At 48.1% G+C, this 14,212-nt stretch overlaps 1 protein-coding gene across 2 annotated transcripts in view; it reads right to left on the bottom strand.

Annotated features, from left to right (window-relative positions):
- The window catches only part of NRBP1 (nuclear receptor binding protein 1), a 40,211-nt gene that overhangs the window by 25,638 nt on the left and 361 nt on the right, over positions 1–14,212 (bottom strand). For both annotated transcript variants that reach the window (XM_061625986.1, XM_061625987.1), the window contains exon 2: positions 13,760–14,000. In XM_061625986.1, coding sequence (XP_061481970.1) covers positions 13,760–13,978 — 219 coding nt within the window. In that variant the 5' untranslated portion in view covers positions 13,979–14,000. The remainder of the gene's footprint in view (positions 1–13,759; positions 14,001–14,212) is intronic.

Here is a 14,212-nt window from a genome sequence, read left to right as displayed (position 1 = left end):
TGCCTCTTCCTGGCAATTCAGCTATGCTACATCAAGAACCAAAGCAGAGAATCAGATGACAAGAGACAAAAACCTCCAGAAACCTAAATGACTGGCTGAAAGAGTTGGTCATGGAACCAACCAGAGGGGAGGGGGCTTTATTCTGACTGATGCCCAGGATCTGGTTCAAGACATCAATCTTGCCAAATTGATGGCCATCAATTTCAACAGTTACTAAGGCAGTTGTTCAAGACAGTAACATTTGACTTGACAAGGGGAATCCTAAAAATGAGGGGATTCGTTAAGAAGAGCTTTAAACTGAATCCTAAAGAGAAGGGAGACGTAAGCCTGGTGATAATGACTAACAAAGGCTTGTGCACAGTAAGAGGATCTGAGAAAATGGCTCCAATGGGGCCCAGTAATAGTCTTCATAAAAATGTAGGAAGGAAGCCAGGCCGTAAATCACGTGGTCTTCTATGTCTGTGTACTAATGCCCAGAGTATGAGAAACAAATAGGATCAACTTGAACTCTTAACACAGGAGGTAAATACGACTTGATAGGTGTTAACTGAAACTTGGTGGGATGACTCCCATGAGTGGAATACAGCAATTGAAGGATATAACTTTTTCAAAAAGAAGAAATAGAAAGGGAGACGAAGGTGCACTTTATGTTAAAAATTTATATCCCTGCAGAGAAATACTGGAGGATGAACTTGGTACCGAGAATATCTGGATTAATATAGATGGGGCAAAGAATAAAAGAAATATGGTTGTTGGAATCTATTACCAACCACCCAATCAAGGAGAAGGCGAAGACGAAACTTTTGAAAACCAAATGGTCAATGTTTCAAGGAGGCAAATTCTGCCAAACACGGCCCCTCCAAGAAATCCCTGACTTGTGTTGGAGATAACTTACTCAAAGTGGAGGAAGCAGCTAGAGGATCAACCATCCTTGACTTGATTCTAACCAACAGGGATGACTTGGTGGGTGAAGTGGCAGTGACGGGAACTCTGCGGGAAAGAGGCCACACTATACTAGAGTTCTTGATTCCAAAGGAAGCAAAACTGAGAGTAGCCATACATGAACCCTGGACTTCAGGAAAACCAATCTTAATAAACTCAGAACAATGGTAAGTAAGTTTCCATGGCAAGCAACACTAATGAGAAAAGGAGTCCAAGATGGGTGGGAGTTTCTAAAAGAGGAAATTCTAAAGGCACAATGGCAAACAATTCCATCAAGGAAAAAAGGGGGAAGACAGCAGAAGAAGCCAATGTGGCTTCACAGAAAGCTTAGAGATGATGTGAAAACAAAAAAGGTCAAATACAGGAAGTGGAAGGAAGGCCAGGCCACAAAGGAAGAGTACAGGCAGGTATCATGGAATCGCAGGGATGGAGTCAGGAAGGCTACAGCTGAGAATGAGCCGAGGTTAGTGAGAGATGCTAAAAGCAACAAAAAAGCTTTCTTCAGGTACTATCCCAAGGCCACCCAGTGAGAGTCATGGCTGAGTGGGGATCTTAACCCTGGTCTCCCAGGCCGTAGTCCAGTACTCTAATTACTACAACACAGTGGCTGTTTATGATACTGCATTGTTCCTTTTACATTTCTCAAATGCACAGGAAACATCATAACAAGATAAGAGCCCTGCTAGATCAGGCCAGTGGCCTACTGAGTCCAATATCCTGCGCTCACAGTGGTTAGCCAGATGCCCCAATGGGAAGCCCTCTAGCAGAACTTGAGCACAACAGCACTCTCCCCACTTCGATACCAACTGCCCAGGAAGGTGTGGCAGCTGTGAATAAGGCAAATTCCATGCTAGGGATCATTAGGAAAGGAACTGAAAATAACACTGCTGATATTATAATGCTGCTATACAATTCTATGGTACAGCTGCATTTGGAATACTGTGTACAGTTCCGGTTGCCTCACCTCAACACAGATACTGTAGAGCTGGAAAAGGTTTGGAAAAAGGAAACCAAAACTATCAAAGGAATGGAGCAACTCCCTGATGAGGAAAGGTTGCAGCATTTGTGGCTTTTTAATTTAGAGAAAAGGCGAGCAGGAGGAGACATGAGATAGGTGTATAAAATTATACGTAGTGTGGAGAAAAGTGAACAGAGATGTTTTTCTCCCTCTCTCGTAACACTACAAATCGTGGATATTCAACAAAGCTGTATCTTGCAAGATTCAGGACAACAGAAAGTACATCACACAGTGCATAGTTAACTTATGGAATTAATAGTAATAATAGTAATAGTAATAAAATAATATCATCATCATCATAACTGATTACCCAGCCTTCACCCAAAGGTCTCAGGGCAGGTTACAAAAATTTAAAAACATATAATTAAAAACAATTGAAAACAACCCAGTTAAAAACATCACAGAAAAATGAGTGGATCCTAAAAAATATAAATCTCAGGTGTTGAAGGCCAGAAGAAAGAGGTATGTTGTACAATGAAGTTCCCAGATGCACCTCAGTGGGGAGCGAGTTTCACAGCTTAGGAGCTGCAGCAGAGGATGTCCTCTCCTGGGCCACCACCACCACCCCGAATATCTGAGGATGGTGGAACTACCAAGAGGGCCCCTCTGCTGATCTCAACCCCTGAAAGGGTCTATCGGGAAGCAGGTGGTCTTTCAGATGTTTGGGACCTGAGTCATTTAGGGCGTTAAACACTAACATGAGCACGTTGAATTGGGCCCAGAAACAAACTGACAACCAATGCAGCTGTTTTAAAACTGGGTTATATGAGTTCTAAAGGGAACCCTACTTAACGAATCCCCTTTAGTGCAGCAGGTGGTGGGCCGCACTCCTTCAAGCAGCTTGTGCACATCCTCTGGCCACAATAATTGAAACTGATCCAATACAGGTGGCACAGACAGTGCTCTGGACACCTCCGTTGGCCTTGCTCTAACTGTGGCATCCAACTGTGTCCGAATCTGATCAACTTTGTCCCTAAAGTGCCTTACAAAGTTTTCGTTTACAGCAGGCTTGCAAGGTGTCAGAGCAATGCTCTCTTGCACAATGACAAAAGCCCATTCACCACACGAAAAAGCTCTGCCAGCCAGCTGCTTGAGGATGCAATGTTAGCAGAGAAGTAGGCTTTCTTTGCCGACGCCACTGCCACGTGGTAGGCATGATAGTGCAGCCCTACCCGTGTTCAGTCAGGTTCAGAGTAAGATTTGCGCCACCTGCACTCCATTTGCCAACCCTCCTGTTCTACCTCATACAGATCGCTGGACTACCAAGGTGACCTATGTGCTCGACAGCGATGGTGGGGCACCCAGGAGCAATCGTGTTGATGGCTTTATGCATTTCACCATTCTACAGTGAGAGAAAAGCCTTCACAGGAGCACCAGCCACGGCAACTGGAAAGTACCCCAGAGCACTCAGAAATGCATCCATTTCCAAGGGTGGACCTTCTCAATGGGTCTCCATCCTTGCAGACTGGAGTACCCACATTTAATCCAAACCTTACCAGGAAGTGGTCCATCCATGACAGCAGACTCACAGTGAGCCGTCCAATCAACAGAGTAGTACTAATCCGCTCTGTGGCAAAGACCACGCTGAGGGTCTGCCTGGCCAAATGTGTTGTGCCCCTGATGCTTTGGGGCAGCAGTGATGGGCACCAATTTGGATGGCTGTGAGAGAGAGACAAATTCATGGAGGATAAGGCTATCAATGGCTATTAGCCACCTTGGCTATGCTCTGTCTCCACAGTCAGACACAGGATGACTCTGAATACCAGTTACTGGAAACCACAGGAGGGAACTCCAATCCTGCTTGTGGGCTTCCCATAGTGGGCATCTGGCTGGCCACTGTGAGAAGAGGATGTTAGACTAGATGGGCCACTGGCCTGATCTAGCAGGCTGTTATGTTCAAGTGAAAACACAATGGTGAGGAGGGCCATGGATCCCCCCAAAACTTAAGAACATATGAAGAGCCAGCTAGATCAGGCCAGTGGCCCATCTAGTCCAGCATCCTGTTCTCACAGTGGCCAACCAGGTGCCTGGGGGAAGCCTGCAAGCAGGACCCGAGTGCAAGAACACTCTCCCCTACTGAGGCTTCCGGCAACTGGTTTTCAGAAGCATGCTGCCTCTGACTAGGGTGGCAGAGCACAGCCATCATGGCTAGTAGCCATTGATAGCCCTGTCCTCCATGAATTTGTCTAATCTTCTTTTAAAGCCATCCAAGCTGGTGGCCATTACTGCATCTTGTGGGAGCAAATTCCATAGTTTAACTATGCACTGAGTAAAGAAGTACTTCCTTTTGTCTGTCCTGAATCTTCCAACATTCAGCTTCTTTGAATGTCCACGACTTCTAGTAGTATGAGAGAGGGAGAAGAACTTTTCTCTATCCACTTTCTCAATGCCATGCATAATTTTATACACTTCTATCATGTCTCCTCTGACCCGCCTTTCTCTAAACTAAAAAGCCCCAAATGCTGCAACCTTTCTTCATAAGGGAGTCGCTCCATCCCTTGATCATTCTGGTTGCCCTCTTCTGAACCTTTTCCAACTCTATAATATCCTTTTTGAGATGAGGCGACCAGAACTGTACACAGTATTCCAAATGCGGCCGCACCATAGATTTATACAGCGGCATTATGATATCGGCTGTTTTATTTTCAATACCTTTCCTAATTATCCCTAGCATGGAATTTGCCTTTTTCACAGCTGCCGCACACAGGGTCGACATTTTCATCATGCTGTCCACTACAACCCCGAGGTCTCTCTCCTGGTCGGTCACCGCCAGTTCAGACCCCATGAGCGTATATGTGAAATTCAGATTTTTTGCTCCAATATGCATAATTTTACACTTGTTGATATTGAATTGCATTTGCCATTTTTCCGCCCATTCATTCAGTTTGGAGAGGTCTTTTTGGAGCTCTTCGCAATCCCTTTTTGTTTTAACAACCCTGAACAATTTCGTATCGTCAGCAAACTTGGCCACTTCACCGCTCACTTCTAATTCTAGGTGATTAATGAACAAGTTGAAAAGTACAGGTCCCAATACCGATCCTTGAGGGACTCCACTTTCTACAGCCCTCCATTGGGAGAACTGTCCGTTTATTCCTACTCTCTGCTTTCTGCTTCTTAACCAATTCCTTATCCACAAGAGGACCTCTCCTCTTATTCCATGACTGCTAAGCTTCCTCAGAAGTCTTTGGTGAGGTACCTTGTCAAACGCTTTTTGAAAGTCTAAGTACACTATGTCCACTGGATCGCCTCTATCTATATGCTTGTTGACACTCTCAAAGAATTCTAATAGGTTACTGAGACAGGACTTTCCCTTGCAGAAGCCATGCTGGCTCTGCTTCAGCAAGGCTTGTTCTTCTATGTGCTTAGTTAATCTAGCTTTAATAATACTTTCTACCAGTTTTCCAGGGACAGAAGTTAAGCTAACTGGCCTGTAATTTCCGGGATCCCCTCTGGATCCCTTTTTGAAGATTGGCGTTATATTTGCCACTTTCCAGTCCTCAGGCACGGAGGAGGACCCAAGGGACAAGTTACATATTTTAGTTAGCAGATCAGCAATTTCACATTTGAGTTCTTTGAGAACTCTCGGGTGGATGCCATCTGGGCCCGGTGATTTGTCAGTTTTTATATTGTCAATTAAGCCTAGAACTTCCTCTCTCGTTACCACTGTTTGTCTCAGTTCCTCAGAATCCCCTCCTGCAAATGTTAGTTCAGGTTCAGGGATCTACCTTATATCTTCCACTGTGAAGACAGATGCAAAAAATTCATTTAGCTTCTCTGCAATCTTGTGTTACTACCTGCCAGTTCTGATGAGCCTATACGCCTCCTCCCATGTACCTGTGTGCAGGACACGCACATCAGGCAAGAGGAGCGCCTCTTCCAACAGAGAATGGTGGACAGGCAGTAACCAGCAAAAGCAGCAGTCCTGAGATCAATGTGCCTCAGGGCACCACCATTCTTGTTCATTTGCAGGCAGTAGTCCAAGAAGGCCCCAGCAAGGCCAGGTCTCCTCCTCTTGCCAGCCACCCTCAATGCTGGCAGTATCTGTGCTTCTTTGGAAGGCAGAGCTGTCTCTGCCTGGTAGGACTGGGGCGGGGGGAAGCAAAGGGGTTTGCTGGCCCTGCTGATGGCTTGCCAGTACTCCTCCCTCTATAGGCAGTTTGGGCGGTTAATTCCAGTCACCTGGGGCAAGGAACCGGAGCCCTTTTCCCTGCCTCTTGTCCTGCAGTGTTGCACACTGGGTGTAGCTTTTCCCATCATAGCTTTGTTGCAATGGAAGGAGAAATGCCTCCTTCCTTGCCCCGTGTCTCTCTGGGCCACACATCCCTTGCCATCTGCTCCTTTCCATTCAGAAGTTCAGAGCGCCTCCTTCTCCAGGGGCCCTTTCACACAACACTATGCCACTTCACCTGTTGGGTTTTCACTTTCCTTCCCACTGCCTAGCCAGCCAGTCTTGCTTCATTCACCCACCCCAGCCTGATCAGTGCCTTATAAACAGAAATGATGCAGCCACTGCCTTGCATCAGGGCTGCATTCCTCTCCAGTGCCCATCCCTTCTCTTGAGGCACAGCCACTTCCTCTAGTTAATGGGTCAAGCCACAGTGAGTCACACATTACTAAAAGGCCGAGACAATCAACCTCCGCATCACCATCTACCCAGAGATGTTTAGCAACACACACCCTCTTTCTCCATCCCCTGCCAACAATGATGGGGCCTGGAGAACAGCTGAAAGGAGAGTGCAAAAATGCAGCCAAGAGTCTGTGAGGAAAGCCAGCAAAGCAAAGGTAAAAACCTGCCCACAGACATGGTGGTGCTGCTGGCACGAGGAGGAGGAGGAAGGTTGTTCAGCAGCTCTGTCTGGGGAAAGGGGATGCAAGGAGGGCAACCAAAGCACAAGTGCTGGAAGTTACCAGACTGTTTCCTACCAGAAGGCTAATCAAACAAGGTCTTACCAGCAGGAAGTCACTGCTGCCTTGCCATCCCTCCACAGAACAAGGATGAGATTGCAAGAGAGATTCACCCATAACCATCCCAACAGAATTCACAGCTGGAAGGGGAGGGGGAGGAGGATTTGACTCCACACTTCCCATAGGGAAGTCTGAACTTACACCCACAACACTACACTGCGCCCTGGCCTTGGCCACGAAGGAGCCTGAGGCACAGCGCCTGACCCCCACGCTGTATTCACAGAGTGCCAAGCTTCTTCCAGGTAAACCAAGTCATCCTACTGCCTCTCACATGGGACTCAGGCTCTCTCGAGCGCCTCTTTAGCCCCAGGGACCAACTTTTCCTGAGGCTATGGAGGAGCTGGGCAAGCTGGCAACGGCAGGCTACCAATCACTAGAGAAAAAGGCACAGCCAATCTTGAACTGCTCCCTTTTGATCTGTACCAGCCCATGATACAGTCAGGACAGCCACTGGAACCCTCGGGGCCAGCCCACCTGAACACGTCTGCTGCCCCCACCAGATCAGCAGGGCTAGCTAGCCCGGCCTGGCCAAACAAACCTCCGTCTGTCATCCTCAAACTCAGGGTCAATGAGCCTGCACAAAACAGGAAGACTCTGTATTCAAAAGGTAATCAATTTGGGGCTCCAGCCATACTCTTGACCTCCCGGGGGGGGGGGTTTCATCTTCCAAAGGACAACTCAGATGATGAAGGAGCAGCAATCCTCTCACTACCAAGGAACATTTTCTAGCACTTGGGTGCCACGGGAGAAGCCTCTCTCCTGGAATGGAGCAACCTCTCTGGGCTAGCTTCCCTCAAGGAAACAGGAGGCCACGCCAGGCTTTGAATCCACATAGGACACTGAAGGAACCATGTGGAACCACACCCTGAAACTACAAATCACCGATCTTCAGCCGCTTTGTACCCACTAATCAAGGCTCTTCTGACCTTTGGTGGATCTCTGCTTCCATGGAAGAGCAATCTCTACCTACGCCTTCTGAAAGCCATTGCCCAGACATGACTTTCCCAAATGTTCCAGTGTGTTGCTCTGATGAGGGAAAAGTTAGCACACATCAAAGTAATTACGGGAACAGGCTAAAGCACTGGAGGCATTCAAGAGGCAGCTGGACAGCCACCTCTCAGATGTGCTTTTAGCTGGATTCTTGCATTGAACAGAGGGTTGTTATTATCATTATTATTTATTACATTTATGAGTTGCTTGATATGACTTGATAAGCAACTTACATAATGTTCAATCAAAACAAATAAAACACACTATGAAAACATAATAAACAACAAAACAATAACAATACCACCCCCACACAGCCACAGGAAGGTTTGGCAGCATATTAAAAACAAAACATCATATCAATCTATCAAAGCCTGAGAGAAAAGGTATGTCTTTACCTGGTGTCAAAAATTTGTCAGTGCCAGTGCCAGGCAGACCTTACAGGGGACCATATTCCACAGAGGGGAGCCACAGCTGAAAAGGCCACCTTCTCTCCTGTCACCACCCCCCAAGCTTCCCTTGAAGGGGGCACCTGGAGAAGGGCCTCAGAGGAAGATCTAAGTGTCCAGGTAGGTTCAATTGTGGCTTTTTCAATTGTGGCCCCCACCCTCTGGAACTCCCTCCCAAATGATCTCTGCCATGCCCCTTCTATGATGAGTTTCCGCCGGGCCTTGAAGACCTGGCTCTTCAGGCAGGCTTTTGGGGTGGGCTAGGTTTTATCTTCATTGTTTTTAGATTTTCAATGCCTACGTATTGTATGCCTGTGTTATACGTCGCCCAGAGTGGCTGGACAGCCAGACAGATGGGCGACTAATAAATTCTATAAATAAATAAATAAATATCAGGAGAGGCATTCTGGAAGACATTGGGGTCCTGAGCTATAAAGAGCTTTACAGGTCAAAACCAGCACTTTGGACTGGGCTTGGAAGCGTATAGGCAGCCAGTGCAATTGGAACAGGATAGGTGTTATATGCTCTGTTCACCTTGAACCTGTCAACAATCTGGCAATTGCATTCTGTACTAATCGACACTTCTGAACCATTTTCAAAGGCAGCCCCACACAAAGCACATTGCCATAATCCAAACTTGAGGTTACCAGAGCACAGACTACTGTAGCCAGGTTATTTCCACTCAGATAGGGTCACAGTTGAGCCACCAGCCTAAGCTGATGGAAGGCATTCCTCGCCACTGAGGCCACCTGTGCCTCAAGCAACAGCCATGGATCCAGGAGAACTCCCAAACTACGAACCTGCTCCTTCAGAGGGAGTGTGACCCCATCTAGAGCAGGCTGCACACCACTCAGCTGGTCAGAGGAACCACCCACCAACAGCATCTCAGTCTTGTCTGGATTAAGCCTCAGTTTATTGGCCCTCATCCAGTCCATTATTACAACCAAGCACTGATTCCGCACATCCCCTGCCTCACCTGCAGAAGATGAAAAGGAGAAATAGAGCTGTGTGACATCAGCAAACCAATGACAACAAACTACATATGACCCCACTCGGCAGTTTCATGTAAATGTTAAAACAAAATGGGTGACAGAACTGACCCCTGCAGGACACCATACTGGAGAGCCCATGGAACCAAGCAATACTCCCCAAGGACCACCTTCTGGAGCCATCCATCCAAGTACGAACAGAACCACCACAATGCGGTGCCCCAAAACCCAACTAAGACAGTCACCCCAGAAAGATACCATGATTGATGGATACGTATCGAAAGCCACTGAAAGATCAAGGAGAATCAACAGAGTCACACTCCCCATCTCTCTCCCAACAGAGGTTATCATACAAGTGACCAAGGCAGTTTCCATACCAAATCCAAGCCTCAATCCCAATTAAAACAGATCTAGAAAATCTGTCTCCTCCAAGAGTATCTGGATCTGGTTGGCAACCACCCTCTCCAGAACCTTGCCCAGAAAGGGGACATTTGCTACTAAAATTATTAAGATCTTCCAGATCCAGGGAAGGCTTCTTCAGGAATGATTTTACCACCATCTCTTTCAGACAGCCTGGGACCACTCCTTCTTGGAGAGAAGCATTAATTATCTCCCTGGCCCAGACAACTCTCCCTGGCCCAGACAACTCTCCCTGGCAGATTTTATCAGTCATGAAGGGCAAGGGTCCAAGACACAGGAGGTCGCACAGACCCAACCAAGTCCGTAGTTGGTCTCAATTGCCTTATATAGGCCCCTTCTAATATTCTATGATTTGTGATTCTATGATAAAACCACCTCAATATACAGGCATTCTGAAACACACCCCAGACCCAGCCAGAGACACAAGATACTTGTCAGGCCAAGCCAAGGTATCAACAGTGGAATTCTTCCTGCATAAGGATGTAAACAGGGTGGGGGAGACACAGGCTGCAATTCAGCACACACACACTTTCCCCACCTGACGCTACCCAGTCTCAAATGGGGATGGGGTGGAGTGAGTATAAATAAATTATAGAGAAAATTGGGGGAAAGCCTCTTACTAGAGAGAACTGGTCTCCACACTGGTATCAGCTTGGATGGCTTTAAAAGAAGATTAGACAAATTCATGGAGGACAGGGCTATCAATGGCTACTAGCCGTGATGGCTGTGCTCTGCCACCCTAGTCAGAGGCAGCATGCTTCTGAAAACCAGTTGCCGGGCAGGGGAGAGTGTTCTTGCACTTGGGTCCTGCTTGCTGGCTTCCCCCAGGCACCTGGTTGGCCACTGTGAGAACAGGATGCTGGACTAGATGGGCCACTGGCCTGATCCAGCAGGCTCTTATGTTCTTATCATCTCATTAGACGACTATAGCAAAATGCTCTACGTGGGGCTGTCTTTGAAAATTGTTCAGAAAGTTCAACAGCTGCAGAATACAGCAGTAGGATTGTTAACAGGGGGTAGCTGTCTGGATAACATTATGCCAGGTTATGAATCCCATTTCTGAGTCCAATTCAAAAGTGTTGGTTTTAACCTGCAAAGCTCTAAACAGCTTTGGACCAGGATACCTAAAGCAGGGGAACCCCTGGGGGTTCTCCAGACGCTGCAGGATTGCAGCTCCCGTTAGTTCCTCCAGCCAGCCAGCAAGGCCAGTGACCAGCGATGATGGGAGCTGGGAGTCCTACACCACCTGAAGGGCAACTCCCATCATCCCTGACCACTGGCCATACTGGCTGGCTGGCTAGGGGAGCAAACAGGAGCTGCAGACCAGCAACACCTTGAAAGCCAAGGGTTCCCCATCCATGCCCTAAGACTTGGTATTTTTTTCCTAGTTAAACTTGCCTGACCATCAAGATGAGCCTCAGAGCCAGCCACCCCTTCCTGTCATTGGAAAAGATTGCCTGGGGCCATCTTTGTAGTTTCTTTGGAGGAAGGTGAAAACTTGCTCTGGCCCAAACCTTGAATTGTGTATTTAAACTTTCTTGAGCTTTAACTTGCTTTATCAGCTGCTGCTAGATTTTCATGGAATTTTTACTGATTGATTGATTTTATTATTGGATTTATATCCCGCCCTTCCTCCCAGTAGGAATTCTTCTCTCTTATTTTGAAGCTACTCTGATAGCCATAGCTAAAGAGTAACTAATAAATGTTTCAAATAAATCCCTTCCAGAATGATGGAAAACTTGTTCTTAACGTTTCAAAATACTATTGTTATCGCAAATTCACACGGATCATTCAAAGATAGTAATTTTAGCAATCTAGTGTTGCTACCGAGTTTTGAGCGGATTATTAAAATAATAGTCATAGAACTTGATCTTAGAAGCCTGCTTTCCAATGGGGCAGAACAGATATTTTTGGTCGGGTCTGGGAGTCTCCTGCAACCCATGTAGGGGGGGATATGAGAACATTTAAATTGCAATAAAATGAAGGGAATGGCATATCAAAACAATACTGGTGGGTCCACAGCACGTGCGCATGGAGGCTGGACTAGAGAATAGGCCCAACTCTGTGGACCCTTCACCTGCCAATAGCATGACACGTCTGCCCCAAGAAGCAAAACCAACATAGAACAAGTAGCCCTTTACAAAATATTCTGTGCAGGACATGGAATAATGGGCTCAAGTTGCAGGAAGCCAGATTTCGTCTGAACATCAGGAAAAATGTCCCAACAGAGCCATATGACAATGGAACAAATCACTATGAGAGGTAGTGGGCTCTCCAACACTGGAGACATTCAAGAGGCAGCTGGACAGCCATCTGTCGGGAATGCTTTGATTTGGATTCCTGCATTGAGCAGAGGGTTGGACTTGATGGCCTTGTAGGCCCCTTCCAACTCTACTATTCTATGATTCTATGAAATAAAGATTCTGATATTCCATTGCCCACTGAAAATGTTTTTTGTTTTGCCAAGCCTTTTTAGAGAATTAATTTGATTCAGCATTGGCCATTTATTCTGTATTTTATAATTTTATATTTTAATCATTTTACTGTACACCACCATGATTTTTAATGAGTTGGCCGCTTATAAATATTCTAACAAACAAGCATGATTCAGAGTTGGAAGGGACCTTGGAGGTCATCAAGTTCAACCCACTGCTCAGTGCAGGATTTGCAATGCAGGATCCGCTGTTGCAGCATCCCTGGCAAATGGCTGTTCAGCCTCTGCTTAAATACCTCCAATGAAGGGAAGCCATCCACCTCCAGTCAAACAGCTCCTGTAGTTGGGACATTTCCTCCAGACATTCAGCTAAATCTGCTCTCCTACAACGTCCACACACGGGTTCTAATCCTGCCCTCTGGAGCAACAGAGAACAACTCTGCTCTCTTCTTCCGCATGGCAGGCCTTCTGATATTTGAAACCACCATTACATATCCCCTTAATCATCTCTTCTGCAAGCTGAAAGTATTTGACTAGCTATGACGGCTTGTTCTACCTCTGCTGTCAGAGACAATATGCCTCCGACTATCAGATGATGGAAATTGCAGATGGAGAGAGAGTTGCTGCTGCGCTCAGATTCTGCCTGGGGGGTTCCCGGAGGCATCTGGTTGGCCACTGTGAGAACAGGATGCTGGACCAATTGGGCTTTTCGCTTTTTCCATCAGGGCTCTTTTCTGTTTTTGTTTTTGGAACAATCAAGACACCTACTTCCTTTTCACGTTTACTACCATCTTCTGTAAGTCACTTTGAAGCCATCTAGGCATTTAGCGGTATATAAATTATCAAATAACTGCCAAGCCAGGTCTCCTTTTTCACCATACCATCCTATGCTTGTGCTATAAAAATAGGCAAAATCAAAAAGCAGAGCTATGCCTTGCAGGGACCTATTTGTTCTGAGCCACCTTTCCCCACCCTCCCATCAACAACTACAGAAAACACAGGAAGCAAAAATGTCCAAAGACAAGCAAGCAGTTCCAGAGAAAGGCCCATGTTCTGCGAAGAGGTGTTCCGAATTCCCAACTCTGCACGTGGTGAGGGGAGATTTGCGTGCCTGAAGGCTGAAGGATCCACTGCTCTTCCAAGGCGGCCTCCTCACATCAGGAGCAGAAGATCGGGAAGGCACAACAGGGAAAGGCAGGATTGCCTTGACCCAGAAGAGAAGACCGCCCCCCCCCTCCACCACTCCCAGGGCAGTTTCAGGGAACCACTCCAGTGTTTCTCCACCAGGGCTCAAACCCTCCAGTTTAGGTGAGTTCCTAAAGCCTCAGGGAAAGCCCAGGAGCCTTGGCCAGCCTTCTGCTTCTTCTCCTGGCATTCAACCAGAAGGTCGACCACAACAGCGGCCGATGGCAACCGACGGTCCTCCCCCTTTCCCCCTCCCTCCCCTCGCAGCCCCCACTTCCCACGGGGTGGTCAGGAGACTTTGGCGGAGAGGGCCGCGCGCAGGAGCAACAGAGAGGCGGCGGCAGCAGCCCTCCCCACGCCCGGCACGCACCTCCTCCCTCCGCTTCTGCCACCGTCCGCAGGGCGACTCCTCCAGGATCTCGGACTCGTCCTCGCTCTCCTCCTCCTCCTCCTCCTGGGGGGCCGCCGCAGACGCCGCCATGGGGGGCGAGAGCGAGGTCACGCCGGGCCCCGCCGCGCTCCCCGCCTCGGCCTTCGGGTCGGAGCCGCCGCCGCTGGTGGCCACCTGCTTGGCTTCGCCTTCGGACATCGCCGGAAACGGAGGGAGCGACCTACACCCGCCGGGGCGGTGGGAGGAGCCGCCGGTCAGTAGGTGGGGGCGCGGGCGGAGAGGGGCTCATGGCACCGGCACCGGGACGAAGCGGCGCGTCCTCCCCCCCCCCCGGCCAGCCGATCCAGGGCCTGGTCCTGCCCCAAAGCCACGCAGCCTCTAGGGCGCCGGAGGGGGGAACGGCCGACAGACCGACCACACAGCGCCGCCCCT

Source organism: Rhineura floridana, chromosome 4 (genome assembly GCF_030035675.1).
Source record: "Rhineura floridana isolate rRhiFlo1 chromosome 4, rRhiFlo1.hap2, whole genome shotgun sequence".
Lineage (NCBI taxonomy): Eukaryota > Metazoa > Chordata > Lepidosauria > Squamata > Rhineuridae > Rhineura > Rhineura floridana.
This window is presented reverse-complemented; position numbering and strand designations above follow the sequence as displayed.